The following is a 25,056-nucleotide window of genomic DNA, read 5'->3' as shown; positions in this document are numbered from 1 at the left end:
AGGTAGCAAAGTTTCCCAGTGGAGAGATGGTGTCTCTGTAGAACAGTAACTTTAATTCCATGCCCACGATTAAACAACATAAACCAAGAGGGAGAGAAGTAGAAACTTTTCCTTATTCCAAATACTCACACATTTGCATTGTGTGCTCCTCTTGTCATTCTACTTTCTAACTGTTGCATTCCCACAAAAAAGACCTCACAGCTCTCTTGTTTAAGCAAGCCCCACTGACTGGTGTCCTGACTGGACAATGCCAGGCAGCAAGTCTGGCAGCCTAAGTAACTAAAGAGCAATCTTAAACTGCCTTTAGTCTACTGGTGCCAGAACATTCTGCTAAGAGGCTCCTCTGCAAAGGGCTGTGGCTAGCTGACTTCACAGACCTATGGCTTCCACAGAATGCAATGCCGACTGAAGTTTTCAGGTAACACACTCACCTTCATTTTCATGAAAGAAAAAGGCACAAGATACCTACTGAATGGCTCTCACAGCTTCCTACTTTTCTCCATTCTGTCTAGCTACCACACGGGTGCAGGCCCCAATCATCCCTGGTCTGGATTACTCCTCCTGATAAGACTTCTGTACCTCTAGTAATACCCCACGAACATAAAAACACCACACTCCTATACACACACACCCAGACCCCCTCAACATCATCCGATCTTTCACGTTAAAGAAAATCACGTCACTACGTGTTCAAAGTTCTTCAACAGTTCCTGAGTGAACTCAAGATAAAAGTCCAAAGACCTAGGCATTACCTACAGAGCCCTACATCACCAACTGCTCTCACCATCTCACCCTCATCTCTAGCAAATTGCCCTTCACAATCTACCAGTCAACTCCAATGAACTTTTAAGTTCCTCAAATGTGGGGTGCTTTCTCTCCCATCCAGGACTTCACCCATGCTATCCCCTCCACCTGAAAGAAACTCTTCTAATTCCATTCTCCCCTACCCTTCCTGCAGGCCTAGGCCGGTGTCACTTACTCCAGGCTACCTTCCTCTACCTCCACCTCAACTAGATAAGCGCCCCTGCCATTACACCCTGTACCAGTCCTAACATACTTATATTCTGACACTTTACTTCTGCTCCCAGAAGACGGGGCCAGTGCCCCCTTGTCCACCATTATACCAGAGACACTCAATTATTCGTTGAATATATTCAAGGTTACTTAATGAACATAGTATGAATGTGGCCCATACAGTAAGAAATACATGTTCGGTTCGGAGTCAGTCATGATAAAACTCTGCAGCAGTATCATTACACTTTGGTATAGAATGCAAACTACACAGGTACCTACAAACTCCTTTAGAAAAGGTTAAAACATTACACATTAAAAAGAACACTTTTCAACATAAAAATATTAGTTTTGTGCTCACAACTCCTATCAGGCAAACTGCAGTTCATTAAAAAGGGCCAGATTGAAAGTATCAAAAAAGCAGGACTGATTGCTTATAGGTCAAGTATGATACCAGTTTCACTAATCCTCCCTGCAACTATCAAACTTTCTTGGCATTATTCAGAACTCTGCAGCCTAAAAGTAAAAGGCTATTCCATTTCCTTAGTTTCTATGTCTTGACATAAGTCTTTCGATAAGGGTTCTGCTCAAGATAATGGTCCCAAGGACAAACTTGTTGCCAGGAAACAAGCCTCTCTCTGATACATCCTGGGCATTAGCTGCCATTGGCAGCTACTTTCTTTGAGCCACATGTCTTCTTATGAGTTACAATCAGAGGCTTGTGACACCAGATTTTTCCAGGGCAGCAGATTGATGTCATAAACGTGATGGTACTAAGCACTCTGACGAGCTCACCAGCTCCACCCTACACTCACTGCATACGAGGGGCAAGTTATCCACCTCTCAAAGCCTCAATTTCCTCATCTATAGTGGGATAATGGTTGTACCTCCTAAGATTCTGTGGGAATTAGATTGTCCAGGAAAGCACTTAGCAGACAACCCAATTATTAGGAAGACTATAAAACCTAAAATATTTTCACATCTTCAAAACTTTTGCTAATACCGTAACTTATTTTTGACTAACATCTTTCCACCAGGTATTTTTTTAAGAAAAGGCAGAAAAGAGGACAAAATGAGAACCTATTTCTGTCACGACCTTTCAATTTGACAAATTCCACAGAAATCTACATTAAGATCCACTTTCTTTCTCTTCACTCCCAAAAATCCCAGACTTAACCTGTACTTCAACCATTCCTAACATCTGGGGGATAGCAAAAATAAAATACTTAAATACATCTTTCCAAAATGTTCTCACCAGAAATAATCATTTCCTTACTGCCTCTATACACTATGAAATATACTAGGTCTTTGGAAAACAGAGGAAAAAGGGATCAATCACAAAAGTCCTTCAAAGTCTCCCAATTCCCCTACAATAAGAGTCATAAGGTAGGATGGAGGCACCTGTTAGGTAAGAGGGATGGTAATCCATAAAACTCCAAGTGTTAACAAGGAGAATTTAAAATGTAACTGTAGGTGAAAAAGTTAATTTCCCACCTCACAGTTTTTCACCCTAACAGGATGGTCAAGTAATAACGCAGGCTGGCCAATGTAAATATTTTTATCATTAAAAAAAAAAAAAAAAAAAAAAAAAAAAATGGAGAGAGATGAATTTGAGCCAACTGAGCAAACTGGCTCTCACGTTCCCAAGCCAGGTTGACTTGAGTTGGGTGTTTTGGGTTTTTGTTTTTTATTTTTTGGACAAGGAAATTTTACAGAACTCCTGAAATGTGTTTTAAATAAAGGGGAGACCTCCATATTCTTATAACTTTACCCTAGACTCGGCTCTGGGCTCGATTTTTAAAGATGGGTGATGTGTGAACAGCTTCCTAAAAGCAAATAGGGCACTGGGATATAATTTAGGAAGTGATGATGCAAGTCTCTGGGGGACAAGGAGGGAGGGGGAGGTGAAAAAGTCAGAGGAAATACCCTCCTGGTGCCTGGGCACCAACTCATACCAAGGCAAGGAGGGAGGGCTGGCCTCCACATGCCAAGGGAAGGGGCACCCCAGCTTCACCCGGAGGTGCCAACACCGCCCCCTCATCCCTCTCCGCTGCCCTGCCCCCCCTCACCAGTGGCCCGGGCGGCCCCTGTTGGCCCAAACCTCTGGCAGGAGAGTCCCAGAGGGTGGCAGTGCACCCGGGCCAGGGCCTTCTCTGCCCACCTCCAGCTCCCCACCCAGCGCCCCTCCCCGAGACTCGGCCCCTGCCCCCTCCCGGTAGGCCCGGCTAGGGCCCAGCCCCCAGGGTTCCGGCCACCCCCGGCCCCGAGGCCTGCCCGGGCAGCCCCCGCGCCAGCGCCCCCAGCCCCCGCCCCCACCCCCACCCGGCCGGGCACTTACCCCCAGAAGCCGCAGGGACAGCGAGGCGGCAGGCTGGGCGCTTTGCTGCGCTCGCTCCCGGCGTCTCCCATGGTGCTCGGCGGCGGCGGAGGTCGGCGGCGGCAGCGGTGGCGGCGGCTGGGCCTGGGCCCCGCTTGAAGGAGGCGGCGGCGACTACGGCGGCGGCGTCGGGGGGCTCGGGGCGGGGGGAGGGGGAGGGAGCGGGCGCGCGGGCGGGCGCGAGTCCGAGGCTCCGAGCCGGGATTCCAGGCCGGTCAGCTGGAGGCGGGCCGCACCACTCGGCCTGCAGAGATGGGGGGGCCGGGGGAGGCGCGGAGAGGGAGGGTAGCTGAGGAGGAGGGGCGTGCGGGTGAACCGAGGACCGCGGGGGAGGAGGGAAGACCCGGCGCCCTCGGCAGCTCCCACCGCCGCTCGCAGCCAGAGCGATGTCCCGCGCGGCGGCGCTGGGAAGGACCTGAGGCCCCCGCCGGCTCTGGCGTAGCAGCGGCGGCTGTGAAGCCCCGGGCCTCGCTCGCTCCGTCACGCTCCCCTCCCCCGAAGGCTGCGCTGACCGGACAATGGCCGCTCCGCCCCCTCCCCTCCTCACACACCCCTCCTAAGGAGTCACAATGGTCTCGCCCGGGGGAGCCGCCGCCAAAGCCCAGCAGCTGATCAGCTGGGATCCGGGCGTGCCACTTTGTTCAGCCCCTCAAAGGAAGAGTACGGGGCTGTGGGCAAAGCCGAGAGCGTCGGGCTATCACCCGGCGACGGGCCTCTGAGGTTTTCATATTCTTGGAACTTTTAAAATCTGAGGCAAACTTACCCTCTCCCTGTCTGAAGAAGGGGAGCAGGTTTCTGAGTACCCTGGGGCACGTTGCCTCCCCCCAAACGCGAATGGTACGCCCCGAGCGGGAGGGGGAGGAGTAGATTAGTTGTTTAGGGTAAGTCGGGCCAGTCCCAGAGCGGCGGACGAGTGCTACGCATGCGCCCGGAGACCCCGTAACCGGGTACTGGGAGGGGCCAGAAGGGAGTGCTTCCAAATCCGGAAGTGGGTCTCGCTCTTCCCGGGGTTGCGGGGGTCTTTAGCTGCTGGGAGGTCTACCAACCGGCTGCTGCTCCCTGCTATGGGCGATGCCAGGGTCCATTTCTCCACTAACCGCCAATCCCCTAGAAATCTGTCTTCCCAGTCCCCCCACACCCGACCCACTCTTCCAGTTCCACCCGGAGAACTGGTCTCTTCTTGGCAGTAATGAACTTAAGGGAAATGTCCCTCCCCTCCCCCGCCCCAGGAAGGGCGGGGTGCAGGAGGGTAGTGTCTCTGTGAAGTTCCTAGCTCCTCCTCCCTTTTCGGTGCCCCCAGCCTCAGAGACACAAGTTCACTCCCGATACCCAGACTAAAAGAGCCTCTTTTTTTTCTAGAGTGGACATGTTTGGTTTGGGGAGGGGACCTATGGCCGAATCAGTGATGAAAATTAATGTAAGCAAAGAAGTTCGAGCCACCAAAAAATAAGCCTTTAGCGCTTCTTGTCTTTCATCTAGAACTCATTCTGAGTTCCAGCCAATCGTGAGCAGAAGGCGATTGTAGATGGCAAATGTCAACGCGGAGGAAACTTCCACCATATCTACTGGAGAGGTGACCCCCACAGCTGAGACCCTTGTTGGCGAACTTCGAAGGTCACTGCTACTTCCGGAAGGCTTCCTGGCTCTTAGAAAAGGCAGCTGTGTACCCCCGATTCGGCAAGAATACGAGACCCTCAGAGGGTATTACCTAGATTAATTTTATTGTCAAATGTTATTATTTCTATATCTACCATTATGTCTGTGCATGCTCTGTGGACTTGTTGACATTTATGTCGCTTCTTTTAGCCTCTAAAGAGCAAGGATCACATTTAGCTTAGCATCTTCTAAAAGATGCTGTGGATGATAAAGACAAATGATTGCAAAAATCAAGTTCTTTACAGCCAATGCACTTCCAAAAGTGAGTGCTGATTTTCGTAATATTTAGTTTCGACTTTGTGCATTTTCACAAGCCTTCAATAAGTAGTTATGTCAAAAGTCCATTGAGTGGATGAAGCCATACAGCCCTACAGCTAGGTGCTTTCATTGGACTCACATTGCCCTTAAATCTTCACTTAAGCTAACATAAAATTGCCACATTCTTAAAAGACTTATAGCTTTTGAGTTTAACAGACCAAGATTAAGTGGGACTCTCTCTCTATTGGCATTTTGATGGTCTTTTATATATGGAAAAAGAAAACCTAAAACCAAAAGGAAAATTTAATATAAACTGTGATTGTCATCTTACAAACTGCTTGCCTACCTGTCTGCTTGCCAGTTATTCATTTTAACAAGCATTGACTGACTACCAAGATGTGCACAAAATTTTCTAAGGCCTTATCCCTCCTGTTACCCTCTGCCCCACTGCTCTTCCTCTCTCTTGCCCAGGACACTACTCCTGCCCATTCAGGCATATGTTATCTCTTCAATGCCTTGCCTTTGCTAACAAGGCAGAATTAGTCCCTCCTTCCTCTGCCCACATAATCTCCATTATAGGACCAAGAAATATACATGTTTGTCTCCTACCACAAAACCTAACTCCAAAAGGTTTGGCTGATAGAAATAGCTGCTAAGTACTCTCAACGCAGTGGGGATACAAGATGCTCAGAAGGTATCACCTAGATTAATTTTATTAGCAAATATTATTTTATTTCTATAAATGCCATTCTGTTTGTACATTATCTGTAGACTTGTAGGATCCACAAATCACCATGGGATTGAAGCCAACTCAATCCATGTTTACTGAATGGAAGAGCTTATTTGATAAGAAGCCACTCTTAGTCAAGCCTCTTGTATCTACAAGGAACAGAAACCCACTGAAACTTCATGCAAAAATTAATTAATTGATTAATAGGGGCACCTGGGTGGCTCAGTGGTTGAGCTTCCAAATCTTGATTTTAGCTCAGGTCATGATCTCATGGTTTGTGGGTTCGAACCCACTCTGGATCCTCTCTCTCTGTCCCTCCCTTGCTCATGCTCTCTTTCTCTCTCTCAAAATAAAACAAACTTTTTAAAAAAATTAATGAATTAATAATAATAATTTATTGAAGGAAATAATCTTAAAGAACCCAAGAGCACAAAGAGCAAATAGATCTCATGAAGGACTGGAAGAGGGAACTAAAATACTAACAGAAGCCAAGTAGCTAGTTTCTCATCTCTTTTTCTCTCTGGTCACACATTCTTCCATCTCTTTCACTCTACAGAGCTGCTTCATTCTTCTCTGCAGACCTGCTTCCACTGCTTCTCTGGGAATACAGTGGAACATGACTATCTGAGCTCGCCTAGCCTCACCTCAAGAACCAACAGAAATTAATTAATTATCTATGAATCCCAGTTCTCAAGAGAAAGAACCTTATTGGTCAAACTTACATCAGGTTGTCTATTCTTGATAGGATAACTTTGAGCCAGTCAAGGCTTTTTGTTTTGTAACGCAAACATGACTGTCAGAGGTTCATCCTTGTAGCCTGTGGTTCTCAAAGGTCAGTTATGTTCTTGGCAAAGATTCCAAAATGTATCTAACACAGACCAAAAAAGGAGTAAATTACAGCCTAAAATCAAAAAGCATAAAGAAGAGTGGACATGTTCAAGAAACTAACTCCTATTTAAACTATTTCAGGCCTGGAGCACCTGGCTGGCTTAGTTGGTAGAGCATGCAACTCATTAATCTCAGGGTCATGAGTTCAAGCCCCACATTTGCTTAAAAAAAATTTTAGGGGCGCCTGGGTGGCTCAATCGGTTGAACGTCTGATTTTGGCCCAGGTCACAGTCTCAAAGTTTGGGTTCAAGCCCAGCATCCAGCTGTACACTGACAGTGTGGAGCATGCTTGGAATCCTCTCTCCTCTCTCTCTGCCCTTCTCCTGCTCTTTTGCATTCTCTCTCTCTCTCTCTCTCTCAAAATAGATAAACGTTAAAAAAATGTTTTTAGGGGCACCTGGGTGGCTCAGTCGGTTAAGCGTCCGACTTCAACTAGGTCATGATCTCGCGGTCCGTGAGTTCGAGCCCCGCGTTGGGCTCTGGGCTGATGGCTCGGAGCCTGGAGCCTGCTTCAGGTTCTGTATCTCCCTCTCTCTCTGCCCCTCCCCTGTTCATGCTCTGTCTCTCTCTCTCAAAAATAAATAAACGTTAAAAAAAATTTTTTTAATGTTTTTAATTTTTAAGTAAAAATAAAAATAAATACCAAAAAAATAAAAAAAAATTATTTAAAAAAAAAACTGTTTCAGGCCTAAAATTAAATGGCATTCCCTCAAAGAAGCTTTCATTGACCACCCCCTAGTCCCAATTAAAATTATATTACCCTATTTTTATCTTCTGTGGCACCCTTTTCCTTTGTAGAACTTATCACAGTTTATAATTCAATATTTATTCATGTTTTCTCTCCAAAGATCATGTCTGTCTTGTTCACCATTATTTATACAATGCCCGGGACATATTTGGTAGACATTAATAAATATTTGTTGAACAACAACAACAAAAAATAACATGAAACCCATATGTGAATTGGCACCCTATTCAGACTATCCTGGGGGAATGTGTACCACATACCTTCCCTACAAGACACTGAAACTCACTGCAAGCTTTTTCATCACACAAAATGAGACCCAGTGTTCATTTGCTCCCTCTTATGTTCCTAGCTGGCTAACTTTTCACCCTTCGTTCCCAAGGTTTCTATCGGAAAAGCCCTTGAACCAGTTCCTATAACATGCCCACTTAGTTGGTTGAATGCTCAGAGAGAACATAAAATTTCAGGGCATCATCAAATTAGGGGACCAAAGTGTGGGGGTAATTGTCAGAAGTGCTTTTGTCATAATTGTCTTGACTATTTTCTAGTGTAGATTACGTTCCAGATGAGCCTGTGATGTGACTCTTGGGAGTAGTTTGCAATCACCATTGGCCTAAAAGGAGCCATCTACGTGCTCAGTAGGGTCTAGTAAAGGATAATATTAATGCTTCAGCAGCCAGAGCTCTTGAAGTAGCAACTGAGGTTGTATGGGAAAGAGCCAGGTATGACTCAAGGGCATGGGCTCACAAAGGCTGCTTTCTTAGTAATACTGAGTCCAAAGACCTTAACCCTGCAAGAGACAGCCAAAAAGGAGGCACTCATGGAGACCTGAGAGAAAACAGATGGTCCTCTAACTCAGATTCTAATTCTTACCCCACAACTCTAACTCCCAGGTCCAACCCTTCCATCATTAGAATTCATTCTACCTTGGTATTAGCCCCAATGTCCATTCTACACTCTAGCCTCCATCTTAATCCTAATCCTAACATGATCTGGAAAAATTAATCCTAGATTTCAGACCTAATCCCAACCTTAATTCTGTGAGCTTAACAAAGGCTCCTTGCCTTGCCACTGAGTTATTTTCCTCAGTTCCTCTCTCTTATGTCCCTTGACCCTGACCCGCTCCTGGGAACAGAGAATCCTATAACACTCTGGCCCCCTAGGCAGAATGGGAGCCAGTTTTAATAATCCTAAAAAAAGAAAAGGGCCTTGGGCTGCTAAGAAAGAGAAAATGGGGCATTTTTCACCTGCACGGGAGGCAGCAACCATGCCCAGTCACAACATGTCCTGTTTGCCTAATTCAGACTGCCCAGCCCTCTGAAAGTCCAGAAAAGATGCAATCCGAGTTACCTGTGTAGACTTAGGAATGTGTGACATAGCTGGCCAAGAGAAGAAGATCTGAGACCTTTCTGCAAAATGATAGGGTCAGATTAGATGACTGTCTTTCAAACCACATTCTCAGCAAGAATTCTGGTTTCTGCGTTCCTCCCACACTTGGGTTTGGTTTTCCAAAAGGGGAAAAAAAACAACTTTTTTTTTTTAAAGTCACTGAACTAGACCCTCTCTAAGGTTTCTTCTGGCCCTGGAGTTTTCTGATATGCAGTTGATTCTTTTAGTCACTTACGGTCCACTTGGCATGGATAAACTCTCTGAGCCAGGGGAAAAGAAGAGCAACCAAGCATACCATCTTCAGCCCTTCTCGGAAACTAAAAATAAATTAAATAAAATGAAGAGTGCAATGGAGAAGAGAGGGGAGGGGAGGAGAAAACGCTGCCATTTCACGTCTCATGTTCCCATGTTCATGAAGCAATTGCTGATTTCCCTGCTGCTCACACCCATCTTGGTGTGAAATTTGATTTTACTGACTTTTAAATTTCTTTTCAAGAATGGAAATACTGTTTTTCCCTGAAATAGTTGACCTTTGTGAGGAAAATTTTTCAAATAATAAGAAAGCAAAAGCCCTCCCTAATATCACTTCCTAGAGAGACCCTTTGTTAACAGTTTGTTATGTAGCCCTCCAGGCTTTTCATTTATATATTGTTATATAAACGGGGTCATGTAACACAGTATACTCTAGCCGATTATTTTTAACTTAGAAATATGTCATGAACGGGGTACCTGGGTGGCTCAGTCGGTAAACGTCCAACTTTGGCTCAGGTCATGATCTCCCAGTTCATGACTTTGAGCCCCACATCGGGCTCTGTGCTGACAGCTCAGAGCCTGGAGCCTGTTTCTGATTCTGTGTCTCCCCCTCTCTGCCCCTTCCCCACTTGCTCTCTGTCTCTCTCTCTCTCTGTCTTTCTCTCAAAAATAAACATTAAAAATAAATACCTACCTACATACATACATACATACATACATACATAAATACATAAATAAATAAGAAAAACGTCCTGGACATCTTCCATATTCATGCATGTAGCTTGGCAGTATTATCTTGTGGCTAATTATTAGGGTTCTCTGGATGGTTAAGATATATATGAAACCATATACATGTATACATATACATATATATGTGTGTGTGTGTGTGTGTATATATTATATATATATAGAGAGAGAGACACAGAGACAGAGAGAAGGGGAGAGAGAGAGAGAGAGAGAGAGAGAGAGAGAGTACAGTGGACCCTGAACAACACAGGTTTGAACTATGCAGGTCCACTTACATGAGGATTTTTAAAAATAACTATAAATGAATTCTCTCTTCCTTATGATTTTCTTAACAGCATTTTCTTTTCTCTAGCTTACTTTATTGTAAGAATACAGTATATAATACATATAACATACAAAATATATTTTAACCAATTGTCTATGTTATTGGTAAGTCAATAGTATGCTACAAGTAGTTAAGTTTTGGGGGAGTCAAAACTTTTGACTCAGTGGGGAGGTGGTCAGTGTTCCTAACCAACCCCCCCACGTTTTCAAGGGTCACCTGCATAACCACGTATATGAGGTTTATTTCCATGTGTTTATAATATATATGAGTTTTATTATAAGGAATTGGCTCATGCAATTATGGAGGCTGAGAAGTCCCAAGAACTGCCGTTTGGTCTCCTGAGAACCAGGAGCCAATGGTTAGAAGTTCCAGTGTGAGTCTGAAGACAGGAGAAGACTGATGTTCAGCTAAAGACCATTAGGCAGAAAGCAAATTCTTGCTCAGCCTTTTGATCTACTCACGCCTTTAACAAATTGGATGGGGCCAGCCTACACTGGGGAGGAAAATCTGCTTTACTCAGTCCACTGATTCAAATGTTAATTTCATCCAGAAAACCCCCTCCCAGACACACTCAATGTTTAACCAGATAGCTGGGCACTCCATGGCCTAATCAAGCTGGCACATAATATTAACCCATCACACTATAAATCATGGGCTCCAGAGTCAAAATGACTGTATTTGAATCTGGCTTTTACCACCTTCCAGCTCTGAGACTTTAGGGAAGTTACAGAGCCTATCTGTGCTTCAGTTTCCTCATCTGTTACAGGAGGCATCTGTAGTGGTCTGTGCTTATCATCTGCCCATTTTCTTTTTGGTGGCCCTACTTCTGCTCCCAGGCCTCCTCAGAGATGTACAGATAACTAGCTTTAGTCAGGGAGTGCTATCTGGACTTTGCAGTTACATGGACCAATAAATTCCTTTTTTTTTCTTCCTAAGCTAATTTGGGTTAGGTTTCAGTATGCTTCAATGAGAAGAAAAGTCCTGACTACGCATGATAGTATTTACCTATGTGATAAGTTTATTGTGAGTGTTAAATTATATAATCCATGAAGAAAATCCTAGCATAGTATGTAGCTGACAGTACATGCTCAATAAACATTCACTATTATTATTCATTTATTTTTAATGGCTACTGACCACTCTGTTGTATGGATAAACCACTTAATGTATCTCCTTTTGATTAATTTATCCTATCATTCATTCATTTATTCATTCAGCAGATACTTTTGGAGCACCTACTATGTGTTAGGCACTGTTTTAGGCATTAAGGATACAGTGGTGAGTGAGACAGATAAGGTTCCCTACTCTAGTGGTACTTATCCTCTAGTGGTGGAGGCAGACAATTAAAAAGTTTTCCTGAATGTCTTAAAGGACAGTAATGTCCAGCTTTCCACATTTATAAAAAATCTTACAGTGAACATTTGCTTGTTTGTCCTTTTAGTGTCTTGGGTACATTTTTTAGAAAAAGAATCAGGGGCACCTGGGTGGCTCAGTTGATTAAGCATCTGACTCGACCTCGGCTCAGGTCATGATCTCACTGTTCGTGGGATGAAGTCCCTCATCGGGCTTCATGCTAACAGCACAGAGCCTGCTTGGGATCTCTCTCTCTCTCTCTCTCTCTCTCTCTCTCTCTCTCTGTCTCTCTCTCTACTCCTCTCCCGCTCAGACACGCACTCTTATCTCTGTCTCAAAATTAATAAACATTTAAAAAAAAAAAAGAAAACGAAAAAGAATTGCAATACCATTTGTTATGTATGGCCAAACTTTCCTCCAGAAAGGTTGTACGAATTTACAATCCCTTCACCAGTGTGTTTCCCCCACACCTCAGTAGCCTTGGTATACCATTACTCTTTTTAATCATTGCCAGAGTAAAAGGTAAAAAATAGCACCTAATGGATGTTTTAATTTGCATTTTTTGGTTATTAATGAGATCCAGAGTGTGTGTGTGTGTGTGTGTGTGTGTGTGTGTGTATATATTATATATATATATAATATATGTAATTTATATATATATATATATTGAGGGCACCTGGGTGGCTCAGTTCATTAAGCATCTGACCCTTGATTTCAACTCAGGTCATGATCTCTCAGTTCATGAGATTGAGCCCCATGTCAGGCTCTATGCTGACAGCACACAGCCTGCTTGGGATTTTCTGTCTCCCTTTCTCTCTCTGCCCCTCCTCTGCTTGCTCTCTCTCTCTCTCTCTCTCTCTCTCTCTCAAAATAAGTAAATATTTAAAAAAAATTTTTAATAATATTAGCCTTTTGTCATATGTACCGCAAATTGTTTCTTTATCTCTTAGCTGTACCTAGGCTTTTGACTTTGAAGAGTCTAAAATGCAGGGGAACTATGTGAATTACCTCTCGCTAATGTTTGAATTGCCAACATGGCACTTTTTTGTTAAAGCCTCTAGGTTGCTACTTAAAGGTTAAAAAAAGAAGATGAGAGAAGTATAGGGGAAAACACAGGAAATTGCAGGCGATGGGGGGCAAGCAGGGAGAGAACCCCATCCTCTCAGCCTACCCAACTCTGCCTCATCTCGGGCTATGAGGCAAATGGCCAAGGCCTCCATAGGTCAGCTCAGCCCCTGGGCCAGGCCTGAGCTCCCTGGGGTGAATCACCCACGACATATATCTCAGCCTTCCTGATATTCTATGTGTAAGTAGAAAGGCCACCAGAAGCTGTGGCCCTATAGTTCTGTCAGCCCACAGGGACTGGCCTGAATTTCTCACCAAGTCACTTGCTCAGGTCTGCAGAGGTAATTTCTAGGAGTGAATGATACCACATGTGGCCAGGCTGGGCTTCGAGAACTGACCCAATGAGAAGAACTAAGGCTACTTGAGGAAGGGGGAAAGTGGTTAGAAAAAAAGGGTTAGAATTCATGTTTAGGATGAAATTAGGGAAGGAGCCAGAGTTGGAAGAATTGGGCTAGGGAGTCAGAGGAAGCAGAATTGGTGGCTCAGGGACACGTTTGTGACTGGGCAAGAGGTTTAGCTGTCCAGGATGGGGCTGAAAGGCTAAGGCTGGTGTCTTCGTCTAGATCCTCCACCAGAAGCTGACCCTTAGAGATCAGGAGGTGGAAAGAATACTTGTAGGGATGGCAAGGTGGCCAATAAAGGGTGTGTCATCAAGCCATCTGTCCATGGGAGTGACCAGAGCTCAGTGACTAGTCCTGTGAGTGCCGTGCAGAGTCACACCTTGAAGTTACCCCAGCTGAGGGATGAGGGAACTGAGTATTTATACATCTGCTTCTGTTCGCGGTTGATGGCTGCTCTCGGCACTTCAGCCCATCTTTTTCTGGCAGAGCAGCCTTCCCTGGTTTCAGAGAAAGCCCTCAGGCAGAGAGGTGCAGGGACAGGCCACTCGAAATTAGTGGGATCACTCTGAAGTGTTAAGGCCCCAGGGACTATGAATGAGACACCCACAGAGTCTGCTATACCTGGGAACAGTTTGGGGTGCGTGCATATTTGGTATAAAATCATGCAGGGATTTCTTCCTAACGTTGTGATTAATTAAGGAAGGCTGAATGCCTTCTGATTAGTAGGAGATAGGGAGGAGAGACAAGGTTAAAATTGAGATTAGAAGGTTAGGGTTCTGTAAAGGGCACTCAGAGAGGCTACTCATCCCTCCTGAAGTTACACAGCTAATAGGTGGTGAGCCGGGGCAGGATTGCAGCCTGGGCTGTGTTACTCCAAAGCCCATTAAGAAGCAGAGTGCAGGATAGCCTGGTGAAGGGAGGGAGGTATCCACAGGATCCTTGCCGCCTGGGCTCCTTCCCCAGCAGCCAGGGAGTGGGGCTAGGAGAAGGCTGTGCAGATGCCATCTGTTCTCTTGGCTCCACTGCCTGGCAACTGCCCGCCTATGTCTGTTCTCTGCTCCGGAGGAGGATGCATTCCTCCATGGCCCATCGGGCAGGATGAGGAGCCGTGCCCTCGCCAGGGCTGTACCACATGATGGATTCAATGATTATGAGTTTCTGATGTGGAGGCTGCTCAGTCATGGAGCAGACCCAATCCCATCTGGTGTGTCTTTCTTGAAAGAGCTGCTAGAAGGAAAAATCGGCATACTACTCACGCTGTTAGGAGCGTATGTGTGTACACACAGGTACAGGTGGGCATACGCAGGTGTGAACTTCTGTGTGTGTATGCGCGCACATGTGCGTGCACAGGTGTGATGTGGATACTTGGAGTGCAAAACCATTGTGGTTCTATTTCTCAGAGATCATTTAGCAAACAAGTCATTGATTAATAATGCTACCATTTTTGAGTACCCTCCATATGCCAGTAACTGTGGTGGGTGCTCTACACCCATTGGTTATTGTAGTTAGCAGAAACTTTACAGCTGCCATGCAAGAGAAATTTTATCTTCCTCATCCTGCAGATGAAGAAACCAAAGTTCTCACGGCTAAATGAGCTGCCCAAGGACTTCTTTTTAGAGCCAGGATTTGAGACCATGTCTGTGATTTCAAAGTACATGGTATTTAAAAAAAATTTTAATGTTTATTTTTGAGAAAGAGAGAGAGAGAGAGACAAACAGCATGAGTGGGGGAGGGGGGCAGACAGAGAGGGAGACACAGAATCTGAAGCAGGCTCCAGGCCCTGTGCGGTCAGCACAGAGCCTGATGAGGGGCTTGAACCCACAAACTGTGAGACAGTGACCTGAGCCAAAGTCAGACGCTCAACCAACTGAGCCACCCAGGTGCCCCAAAGTGCATATATTTAATTTCCATCTCCTCCCAAATCTCAGAATAAGAATGAACAAACTACTGCTACGCATGACAATAGGAATGATTCACGTAAAACTCATGTTGAACAAAAGAAGTCAGACACAAAACACCTACTACATAATTCCATTTCTATCAAGTCCAGAAACAGACATAACTAATCAATGCTGTTGAGAGAAGAATGGTTACCCTTGCAAGGCATAAGGAGTGGCTGGAAGGGGGGCCCTGAAGAAACTCCTGGGGGGCTAGTAATATTTTATTTCTTGATTTCTGTGCTGGCCACATGGATGCATTCAGTTTGTGTGAATTTATTAACTGTGAATGTATGATTTGAGCACTTTCCCATATGAATGTTTCACCTCAAAAAGAAGTTCAAAAAAATTTTGCAGGGTGTTGTGAGGTATTCAGAGAAAGGAAGCATCACTGAGCCTGCCTTTTGAGGGGGGCGCTCCTGTTCTAATCAGGACACAATTGTGGTGACACAATCTCAGACTCGGGAAGCTTCCAGGCTATGGAGTGGGGTGGGGGATTGAGGTTAGTGTACTTCAAGCTAAATGCTCCAGGGAGGCAGGGTGCCTGGGTGGCTCAGTCAGTTAAGCATCTGACTCTTGGTTTCAGCTCAGGTCATGATCTCACAGTTTATGAGTTCAAGCCCTGCATTGGGCTCTGTACTGAGAGTGCAGAGCATGCTTGGGACTCTCTCCCTCTATCTCTTTCTCTCTCTGTGTTCATCCCCTGCTTTCTCTCGTTTGCTCTCTCAAAATAAATAAAGAAATTTTTTTAAAATAAATGCTCCATGGGGGCTGGCTAAAAGGAGTGATAGGGCCTAGGGGAATTCACAATGGTACTGAGTCTAAAGACCACGACAAGAGAGAAGCTTCTTCTTCTTGGTCAATGTGTAGAGGCCAAGAGAATATTGTGACCTTTGAAGCCCAACAGACCTGGGTTGACCTGGCTTCCTCCTCCACCACCTATGGGACCTAGAAAAAGCTATTTATCTTCTCAGAGTCTTGGCTACCTCCCCTGTGCAATGGCTCATTGCTAACAGAGGCTACTGTAAGGATTAAATGGCATGATAGAGTCAGAGCACTTGGCACAGAGCATGCTTCATGACTGGCATTCAGTAATGGTATATTTGGAAGGTAGAAGTAAAGATACTCTGAAATCTGAGATCTCCCTCAAATATCAGAGGGGCTGGCAAGTGGAAGATGCCTCACACTCATTCTGGGTAGAGTGGCCAGAACAAAGTGGTTTATTAACCATGCAGTGGGACCTGGACATAATGGGCAGGAAGGAGTAAAGTTAGTGGAGGCACCTGGGACTGACTGTCGGCTCTGTGATGAAGGTCCTAGTGAGACAGATCCCAGAAAAGGACCCCTAAAAAAGGAGCCAGGCTTAGAGCAGCAGGGAGAGGTTTCTGGGTCGGCAGCTGAGCCAGAGAGCAAATTTGGGGAGAACAGCCAGCAACAGAAAGCTCGTGGAACTGTGCACTGTGGGTGGGAGTTCTTCCTCTAGGAAAACATGTGGAGTCTACCCCTGAAATTTTTTCCACAACATACAGAGACTGATAGAATTTGTTCTAAAAACTGGTGAAGGGACCAAGTTTGGCCAGACTGACAGAGCATACGCCTTCTTAAGACACAGTTGACAGATGAGATACTGAAGGAAGAACTGCCTGACTGTCTCCTAACTTGACTGCCATCTACCCCAAGAAGCTTCATTCCACCGAGAATTCCGTATTTTCACTTTCATGCTCTTGCAGCATGCTATTCTCACTGCATGGCCCATTGGACATTCTGCCTGGAGAAGGGAGAGAGCCTTGCATTCCATTATTTTTCTGATTATGACCTAAAATCCGAACGGCAGTGGCTTAACCACAATAGCAGTTTACTTCAGTTCCATTCAAGGGAAGTCCATCAAAATGTGTGCTTCGGAGGGTACCACCAAAAAAATGAAAAGTCACAGTCTGGGAAACAATATTTGCAAATCACACATTTGACAAAGGGTTGGTATCCCAAATTTAGAAATAATTCTGGAAACTCAATAACAAAAAGACAAATAATCCAGTTTAAAAATGGACAAAAGACTTGAAATACACATTTCACCAAAGATACCTGAGTAGCTCATAAGCACATGGAAAGATGCCGACCACTGCTAGTCGTTAGGGAAATGCAAATCAAAACCACTTCACATCCAGTAGGATTACAACCAGAAAGACAGTAACAAGTCTTGGTGAGGAGGTGGGAAATCTAGACCCATGTGTATTGCTGGAAGGGATGTAAAATGGCACAGACACTCTGAAAAGTAGTTTGGCAGTTCCTTAATAGGTGGACCATAAGTTAACCGTACAATCCCACAATTCCACTTCTAGGTATGTACCCACAAAGAGAAACTAAAACATATGTATGTCTACAGAAAGACTTGCAGACAAACGTTCATAGCAACATTATTCATAATAGCCCAAAAGTGGGAACATCCCAAATATTCATTAACTAATGAGTGGCATACCCACACATTGGATTCCATTCAGCAATAAGAGGAGAGAGGCACATTTACATGCTGCAACAGGAATGAACCTCAAAAACAGGAATGGACCTCAAAAACATGATGCTCAGTGAAAGATCCAAAAGTCCATGCATGATATGACTCCATTAATGTGACATGTCCAGAAAAGGCAGACCCATAAAGGCAGAAAGTAGATTTGTGGCGGCCATTGTGGCGGCCAGGGGCCGAGTGAGAATAAGGGCAAAATGGGTACAGAGATTGTGGCAAGGGTTGTGCAGCTCTGTAACTTTATCAAGTTATTGCTGTTGTTCCTTAACTTCTGTTTGTTTTTATTGAGGTATAACGTACATACCAAGTAAAGCATGCAAACTTTAAGTGTGCAATTTAATTTACACACACGCACACACACCTGCATAACCACCACTCAGATCAAGATAGTGAACATCTCTGGCACCCCAGAAGGCCCCTCCTAGCCAGTCTCCCCACAAAAGTGACCACCATTCTGACTTCTGTCACCATAGAGGAATATCACCTGCTCTTAGCGCAGACCAGGCACTCAGTGGGAGTCACCCACCATTTTCTATTCTCACCTGGCTCTTAATGTTTGCCCTGGGCTCCTTGGCTACTGTCTTCCTATTTCAACACTCCACCCTACATTGGACACCACCCCTCTTTCTTCATCCCTCTCAGAGTGCCAGTAACATATCGTGACGGTGTTGATTTTTACTGAAGATTTGGAGTCATTTGGGAGTAATTGCAGCACAGGGCAGAAAACAACCTAAAGCTCCTTGTTAGGCATCACAAACTCCAGAATTACATGGGCCAATCTCTGGCTCTTGGAAGATCCCTCCCAGGTCCCCCCTCCACCAGGTGATTGCCCGCCCCCAGTAAAGACAACAAACCCCAAATCCTCCCTGGGACAGGGAAGTAACTAGCATTCATGGTCAAGTGGTTCTGTGATGAACTCCAGACTACAGGCCCCATAAAAGAAGGGCAGCAGCATTCAGCTCCAACCTAAAGTTGATAAGGCAGGAAGAGGAATGTGTTTTTAATAAAAGTGACCTGCATTTGACCAGTGTGCACTATCAGCTCCAGACCTCTCTGGTCTTTCTCTCCTTCCCTCTTTCTGGGCCTCTTACCTAAGTCCCCTACTTTGTTATACAAAGCAATTCAGTCCCATTAGCCTCAGGGCTCCCCACCCAGGCTAGGCCCACGGCACCTCCTCTTTCCCACCAAAATCACTTACCAGGACTCATCAAGGTATCTTCCCAAATGAAAGAACCAGAAGAATGTCTCAGCTTTTTAAAATAGCACTTTTGTTTTTCCTCCTGTGGTCTTATTTTAAAGATGAAGAAACTGAGACCCAGAGAAGTTAAATAACTTGCCCTGATCAAAAAATGCTTAAGCAGGGAAACTGGACATTGAGCCCAGACTCTAATGTCCATGAAGGTGGCTGGTCCATTTCTGTATCCTCAGAACTTAGAAAGTGTCAGGAATCAATTAATGCATGTTGTAGTTCGATTGAATGAAAGGGCGGGTGTGCAGAAGGAAGGCGTCCTAGGCCAGTGAGGAAGACTGGAGAGGAGAAAAGACAAATTGTTTAAGAAGTGGAGGGCAGTGAAGTGAGAAGGGGCTGGGCCCCTCCGGCTTCTGGGAGTGGGCTGCCCCTCATGGCTTCCCCGCCTCCTGCCCAGCCTTCCAGGGAGACTGGTGCTCCTGGCAAAAGCTGCTGCCATCATTCATCAAGGCCTAGCAGCCTGAGGAAGCTCAAGGCCTATCCTGTAGGACACTTTCAATCAACTTTGGTTCAATTTATTCCCTCTAAATGACTCTGAAATGTAAATAAAATTAAATTAATCCTACTGTGTTTGTCTCTGGTTAGGGCTATAATGGGCTGCAGTAATGCTGCCCCTGAGATCAGCTGTGGAGAGAGAAGCCCAGACAATAGCAGCGTGGCCAGCGTTGTACCCCTCCACACACACACCCCCATCCCCTGCTCTGGAGGGACAGGCTGCACTATCCAGATTCATCCATGCTGGGAGGTGGGGGGTGGGCATCATGGCACCTCCACTTTTCCTTCTCCCACCTCAGACCAAGCCAACCTGGACCACATAATTACTGTCCACCGGTGGCCCCATTTCCACTGCCCCCATCACTCTCGAATTTTGGGAGCTGCAGAACAGGGCAGAATGGCTTTTTCTTTGCCCACCAAGCCTAGAGCCACACATGGCTCCCGCACCAGGGCATGATCACTGGGACCACTCACCCCTCCACAGAAAGGGCTCCATTGCCCCAGATCAGGGTTTCTCAATCTCAGCACTATGGACATTCTGGGCTGGATAATTATTTGTTGTGGGAGACTGTCCCGTGCATTGTAGGATGTTGAACAGCATCTCTAGTGTCTACCACCAGATGCCAGTAGCATCCACTCCCCTGGTTGTGTTAACCAGAAATGTCACCAGACGTTGTCAAATGTTCCTGTTGTGGACAATCACCTGTAGTTGGGAAGCTCTGCCCTAGAGGAGGAGAGTGGGGGACCAGAGAAAGGGGGAAGTCTGAGGGAGGGGTGGACTATGTGGTGCACATGTGTCTTTCACTCCTTGCCAGTCTCATCTACCCTGCTCTCAATACAGTTTCTTAAAACCATGGGGCGTGTAGGTGGCTCAGTCAGTTAAGTGTCTGGCTTCGGCTCAGGTCACGATCTTGTAGTTTGTGAGTTCGAACCCCACATCAGGCTCTGTGCTGACAGCTCAGAACCTGGAGCCTGCTTCAGATGCTGTGTCCCCCTCTCTCTTTGTCCCTTCCCCACTTGCACTCTCTCTCTCTCTCTCTCTCTCTCTCTCAAAAATAGATAAACATTAAAAAAATTAAAACAGCAACAAAAACAACAAAAAAAACCATACTAACATTGTTGTAACATAAATAATGAATGACCATCCAAACTTTGCACTAAAAACCAGGACCCTGACCTCTTCCATGCAGAAGCCTCACTCCACCCTCCATCACCCCAGTCCCCCAGTTTACCCAGCCCAACCAGAACCCAAAGGTTTTCCTTTAGGATTTCTCCATTGATAAAAATGCCCCCAAGTGAAGAGGTTCTCAATGGATTGGCATTCTCCATGGAGGGACAAATGTCCTGCCAAGAAGAGATTCCCAAGAGAAGGAAATTCCAAGTAGGAGGTAATTTTCCAATAGAAGTAGGCCCCAGCACTTTTTACAGACTGGGCTATCAGAATTCCCCCAAAAGCTTCCTAGTACCTTACTACTATAGTAGGTGGTGTAGGTTGGGGTCTGGCAGGAGCCTTTCCCAGGGTGCTGCCCAGTGGGGCCTGAGTCAGGAGAAAGCTGGAAAGGGAGAGAAGCATTATCCTACAGCATTCAGAGGTTCTGATACCAAAGGCAATAGCAATGAATTTGCCCTGGGAGAAGTGGGGGGATGGGGGCAAATCCTCACTTCAGTGTGCGTTCCATCCCTCACTTCAGCTATTTCATTTTACAGAACCAAACTATGGGGGAACAATCCGGGATTTTAACTCTATTTATAAATCTCTTAAAGCTTTCATGTGGTCCAGAGGAAGGTCTCGCCAGACCGGTCCAGCTTACGTAGAAAAGAAGTCAAAGAAAATGACTTATAATCACAGGACAAAGACTGAGCCCAGAAGCCCGAGAGCCTGGGAGGCTCCCTACCTCCCTGCTGGATTCATTACCATAAAAAGAATTAAAATCCCACCTCCCATCCTTGGATTTCATCATAATCTGATTTGTGTAAATGTGTTTGCTATATTTCTATCTCTTGCCAAAGTCTGTTCCTGGCAGAATTTCTGATTTCCATAGTCCAAAAAGTCCGTTCATAATCTGGAGAATGTCCATCAACCAGCTTTATGTTCATAGGATGTTTATTTGACTCATGGCTGCTAGGCTCACTGACTTATCAAAATGTGCTGATCTGGACTCAAATGTATTTGTGCTAAGCCTTTGTACTGATTGGATGGCAGCTAATTCTGCCATGCTAGGAGACCCTAATGCAGATGATAAAGAAGCTACTGACAAGATGGAAGGGTGAACACTTCACACATCCTTGCATTGGTCTATCAGCATGGCAGTGACCTTGAGGTTCAGCCTCTGCTCCTTCCAGGTGTACAGAAGAGCTTCCTTGATCACTCCATCCTGGAGACAGTGTGCACTACCCTCTTGAGGACAGGTGCAAAGGGGTGGGCTTCCAGTGCGGTGGGAAGGACTGGGGTTGCCCTGGCTCCTCCAGTTCCTCTACAGAGTCCCTCTTTGGAACGGACTCATGGCTTCACTGGACCTCTGACTGCCTGCTCCCTCTGGCTACAGCCTCCCTGGGCTCCCATCTCTGGATGGAGCCTCATCTTCAGGGGCCAGGGGCAGGGCCTGCCTGGCAAACATGGGAATTTCATGGACCCTGTGTCTCACTATCAAGTTCTAGAGGTGGTTGGAAATTAGAAGTGGACTGCAAGGAATCCAGATCACTTTCCAGATACTTCCTGGGGAGCTGAGGTTAAATCCATGACTCTTTCACTCCAAAGCCCATTCAGAACAAAGAGGATAAGGGAGATCCTGTCCACCAGGACACTGCCCTCCACTCTGTCTCCCCCAACCCCAGGTGTCCATGTCCCCCAGCCTCCTCTCCAACAGCTGCCCCCAGAATGAGGCATTAGCACTTTACTGATGGCACAGCACTTGGTCACAGTGCCAAGTTCCCCTTTTTGACTTTGATGGATGATGAGCAATTGGAATGACAAATGTGTGTGTACACGGGTGTGTGCTAAACAGATAGGGGTGGGGAGGCAGACAGAAACCGAAAGATAGGACAAGAACAGGAGGCAGAAGGAGAAGTCCAGATACAAAAGCTGACTGAGGAACAAAGGCAGAGGGTAGTTGGGAGGGGAGGAGAATCAAAATGGGGCTCTAAAAGAGACCTCAGTTGATCCAGAGCTGCCTGAGGAGCTGTTCATTACATCCCTGTGCCTTAGTTTACTCATCCATAAAATGGGAACAATAATCATATAGCTACCTTATAGTGTTATTGTAAAGATCAAATGAGTTAATATACCTAAAGTGTTTACAGCGGTGACTGCCTGTTTTATACCACCTTGGTTGTATGAAGTATGAGATAAGGCTGAACAGATGGTTTAGATTCAGTGCCGGAGGGGCTTGAATGACAGTCTGAGTTTGCGTTTTGTTCTGAAATAAATGGGGAGCCATGGATGATATTAGAGAAAAAGCATGGCATTGGGTTTTGAGGGCTACTAAGTACAGGGTAGTATTTTAAGTTCTTTTTAGTCATTTGCATGTTTGTGAAAATGAGTTTCAAATACTTCCATGGGAACAGGTTTGATAGCAGAAAAGAGAAGGCATAAAGATTTGGGACAATTTGGCCTAGGGACAATTGGCCCTGATGTGAGAACCGATATAGACTCTAAGCAGCCAGGCCAAGCATTTTATCCCAGGCACTCTTCTATAATGGAACCTGGGCTGGGAGCCAAATAGAGAATGGTACGCACCCAAGTCATGCTGTGTGTGGGTGTGTGTGCATAAACATGTGGGTTGGGGGCCAACGCTCAAACACACGTCTTGGGACACAGAGTAGAATCTCCATAGCGTTGTGGGGGGTGAGGAGGTAAAGGGCCATGGTTACAAAAGCATAATCTGGAGGGGTGCCTGGGTGGCTCAGTCAGTTAAGGGTCTGGCTCTTGATTTCTGCTCAGGTCATAATCTTACGGTTCACAGATTCAAGCCTCGCATGAGGCTCTGTGCTGACAGCGTGAAGCCTGATTCTCTCTCCCTCTCTCTCTGCTTTTCTCTCTCAAAATAAAGAAATAAACATTAAAAAAAAAAAAAAAAAAGAGCATAATCTGGCACCATACTGCCTGAATTCAACTCCTGGCTTCTGGATGTGTAAACTTGACTAAGTGAATAAAGCACTCTGATGAGCCTCAGTGTCCTCATCTGTAAAGTGGGTGTAATGATAATATCTACCCTGGGGCTGTTTTGAAGAATTAATGAGTTAATACACTTAAAATGCTTAGACTAGCACCTAGCAATAGAGTAAGTCCTCGGTATGGCATGGTTCATATTATTACCATTATTATTTGTTATTCTTGATATTATCACACCATTATTATTAGTTATAAGATTCTGAATTGAGAATGCAGACATCTTGATCTCATCTTGGACTCTTAGATTCCTCCTTCTTCTCTCCCACACTCCTGTGGGGCTAGTTACCCAATCTTCCATCATTCCTCAAACTGCCCCTCCTTCCTTTCACAGGAAGTCCCTGGTCTCCCAAGGCCAAGTTAGTTTGCTATGGCCCTGTCCACTGGCCCCTGGGACTGGATCAGGAATGGCACCTGCACTGAGCTTCAACAGTTGGGGGCTCTGCCTAGGCATTTGAAATTGGGAGAGAGAAAGAGAGTTCCAAGGAGTCTGAGTCCGACCTGACTTGAGGATGCTCTGGTAATCTAAATTCATTTGGGACACAGCTTGCATGTTGGGGCCCAGCTGTGATGATACCTGTAGATTTCATAAGACACTTCTTTGTCTTTTTTTTTTTTTTAAGTTTACTTACTTTGAGAGAGAGAAAGAAAGAGAGAGAAAGAGAGAGAGAGAAACATGAGCAGGAGAGGGGCAGAGAGAGAGAGAGGGAGACAGAAAATCCCAAGCAGGTGCCATGTTCCACGTTGAGTCTGACGCAGGGCTCGATCCCATGACCCTGACATCATGACCTGAGCCCAAATCAAGAGTCAGACACTCAACCGACTGAGCCACCCAGGCTCCCTTCCTCTGTCTTTCTAATAATAAATTTCCCCTTTCTTTCTTAGATTAGTTTTTGTTGCTTGCAACTAGTAGGGCAAACACGGTCTTATATATGTGTATAATCTCATTCTCTGTGCACGTGTGTATTTGTAGATACGCTCCTACTCCAGTACACACACAATTTCCCCCTTCGGTCACCTGTCGTTAATCAAGGTCAAGCAGGTACTTCGGCCCCTGTGGCTAAAAAGGAGACAGCTGATGGCAGGCCAGGCCTTCGTCTCTTGCAGCTGCTTCCTCCCACTTGGGCTCCAGGCCTAATGGCTTCCTGAAGTTCCATAAATACAGCCCATGCAGCCACGCCTCCATGCCTTTACACATTTGGTGTCCTCTACCAGGATGTCTTCCCTTTTGGCTAACTCCTCCTCCACTTTTGAGATTCAGCTCCAGCATCTCGTCCTCCACAAAGCCTCCCCTGGCCCTTGCCCTTCCAGCCAGCCTGCGTCTGCCTCCTCCTGTGTCTGGCACTCCACCTCCGTGCTTTGACGGTAATTCCACCAACCCATCACTGGCAACTGCGTCTGCTTACCCATCTGACTTCCCACGGATTGGGAGTCCCTGAGGGTAGTGACTGCATCTTCTAGTTCTAAATCTCCAGCGCCAAGTGATGGG

The 25,056-nt window shown here is 45.8% G+C and overlaps 1 protein-coding gene across 2 annotated transcripts in view; it reads right to left on the bottom strand.

Annotated features, from left to right (window-relative positions):
- The window catches only part of ZFAND3 (zinc finger AN1-type containing 3), a 318,826-nt gene extending 315,319 nt beyond the window's left edge, over nucleotides 1-3,507 (bottom strand). For both annotated transcript variants that reach the window (XM_042986251.1, XM_042986252.1), the window contains exon 1: nucleotides 3,350-3,507. In XM_042986251.1, the coding sequence (XP_042842185.1) occupies nucleotides 3,350-3,420 (71 nt within the window). In that variant the 5' untranslated portion in view covers nucleotides 3,421-3,507. The remainder of the gene's footprint in view (nucleotides 1-3,349) is intronic.
- Between the last annotated feature and the right edge of the window lie 21,549 nt (nucleotides 3,508-25,056).

Source organism: Panthera tigris, chromosome B2 (genome assembly GCF_018350195.1).
Source record: "Panthera tigris isolate Pti1 chromosome B2, P.tigris_Pti1_mat1.1, whole genome shotgun sequence".
Classification (NCBI taxonomy): domain Eukaryota; kingdom Metazoa; phylum Chordata; class Mammalia; order Carnivora; family Felidae; genus Panthera; species Panthera tigris.
Note: the sequence above shows the minus strand (reverse complement) of the source record. Positions and strands in the feature narration are given on the sequence as shown.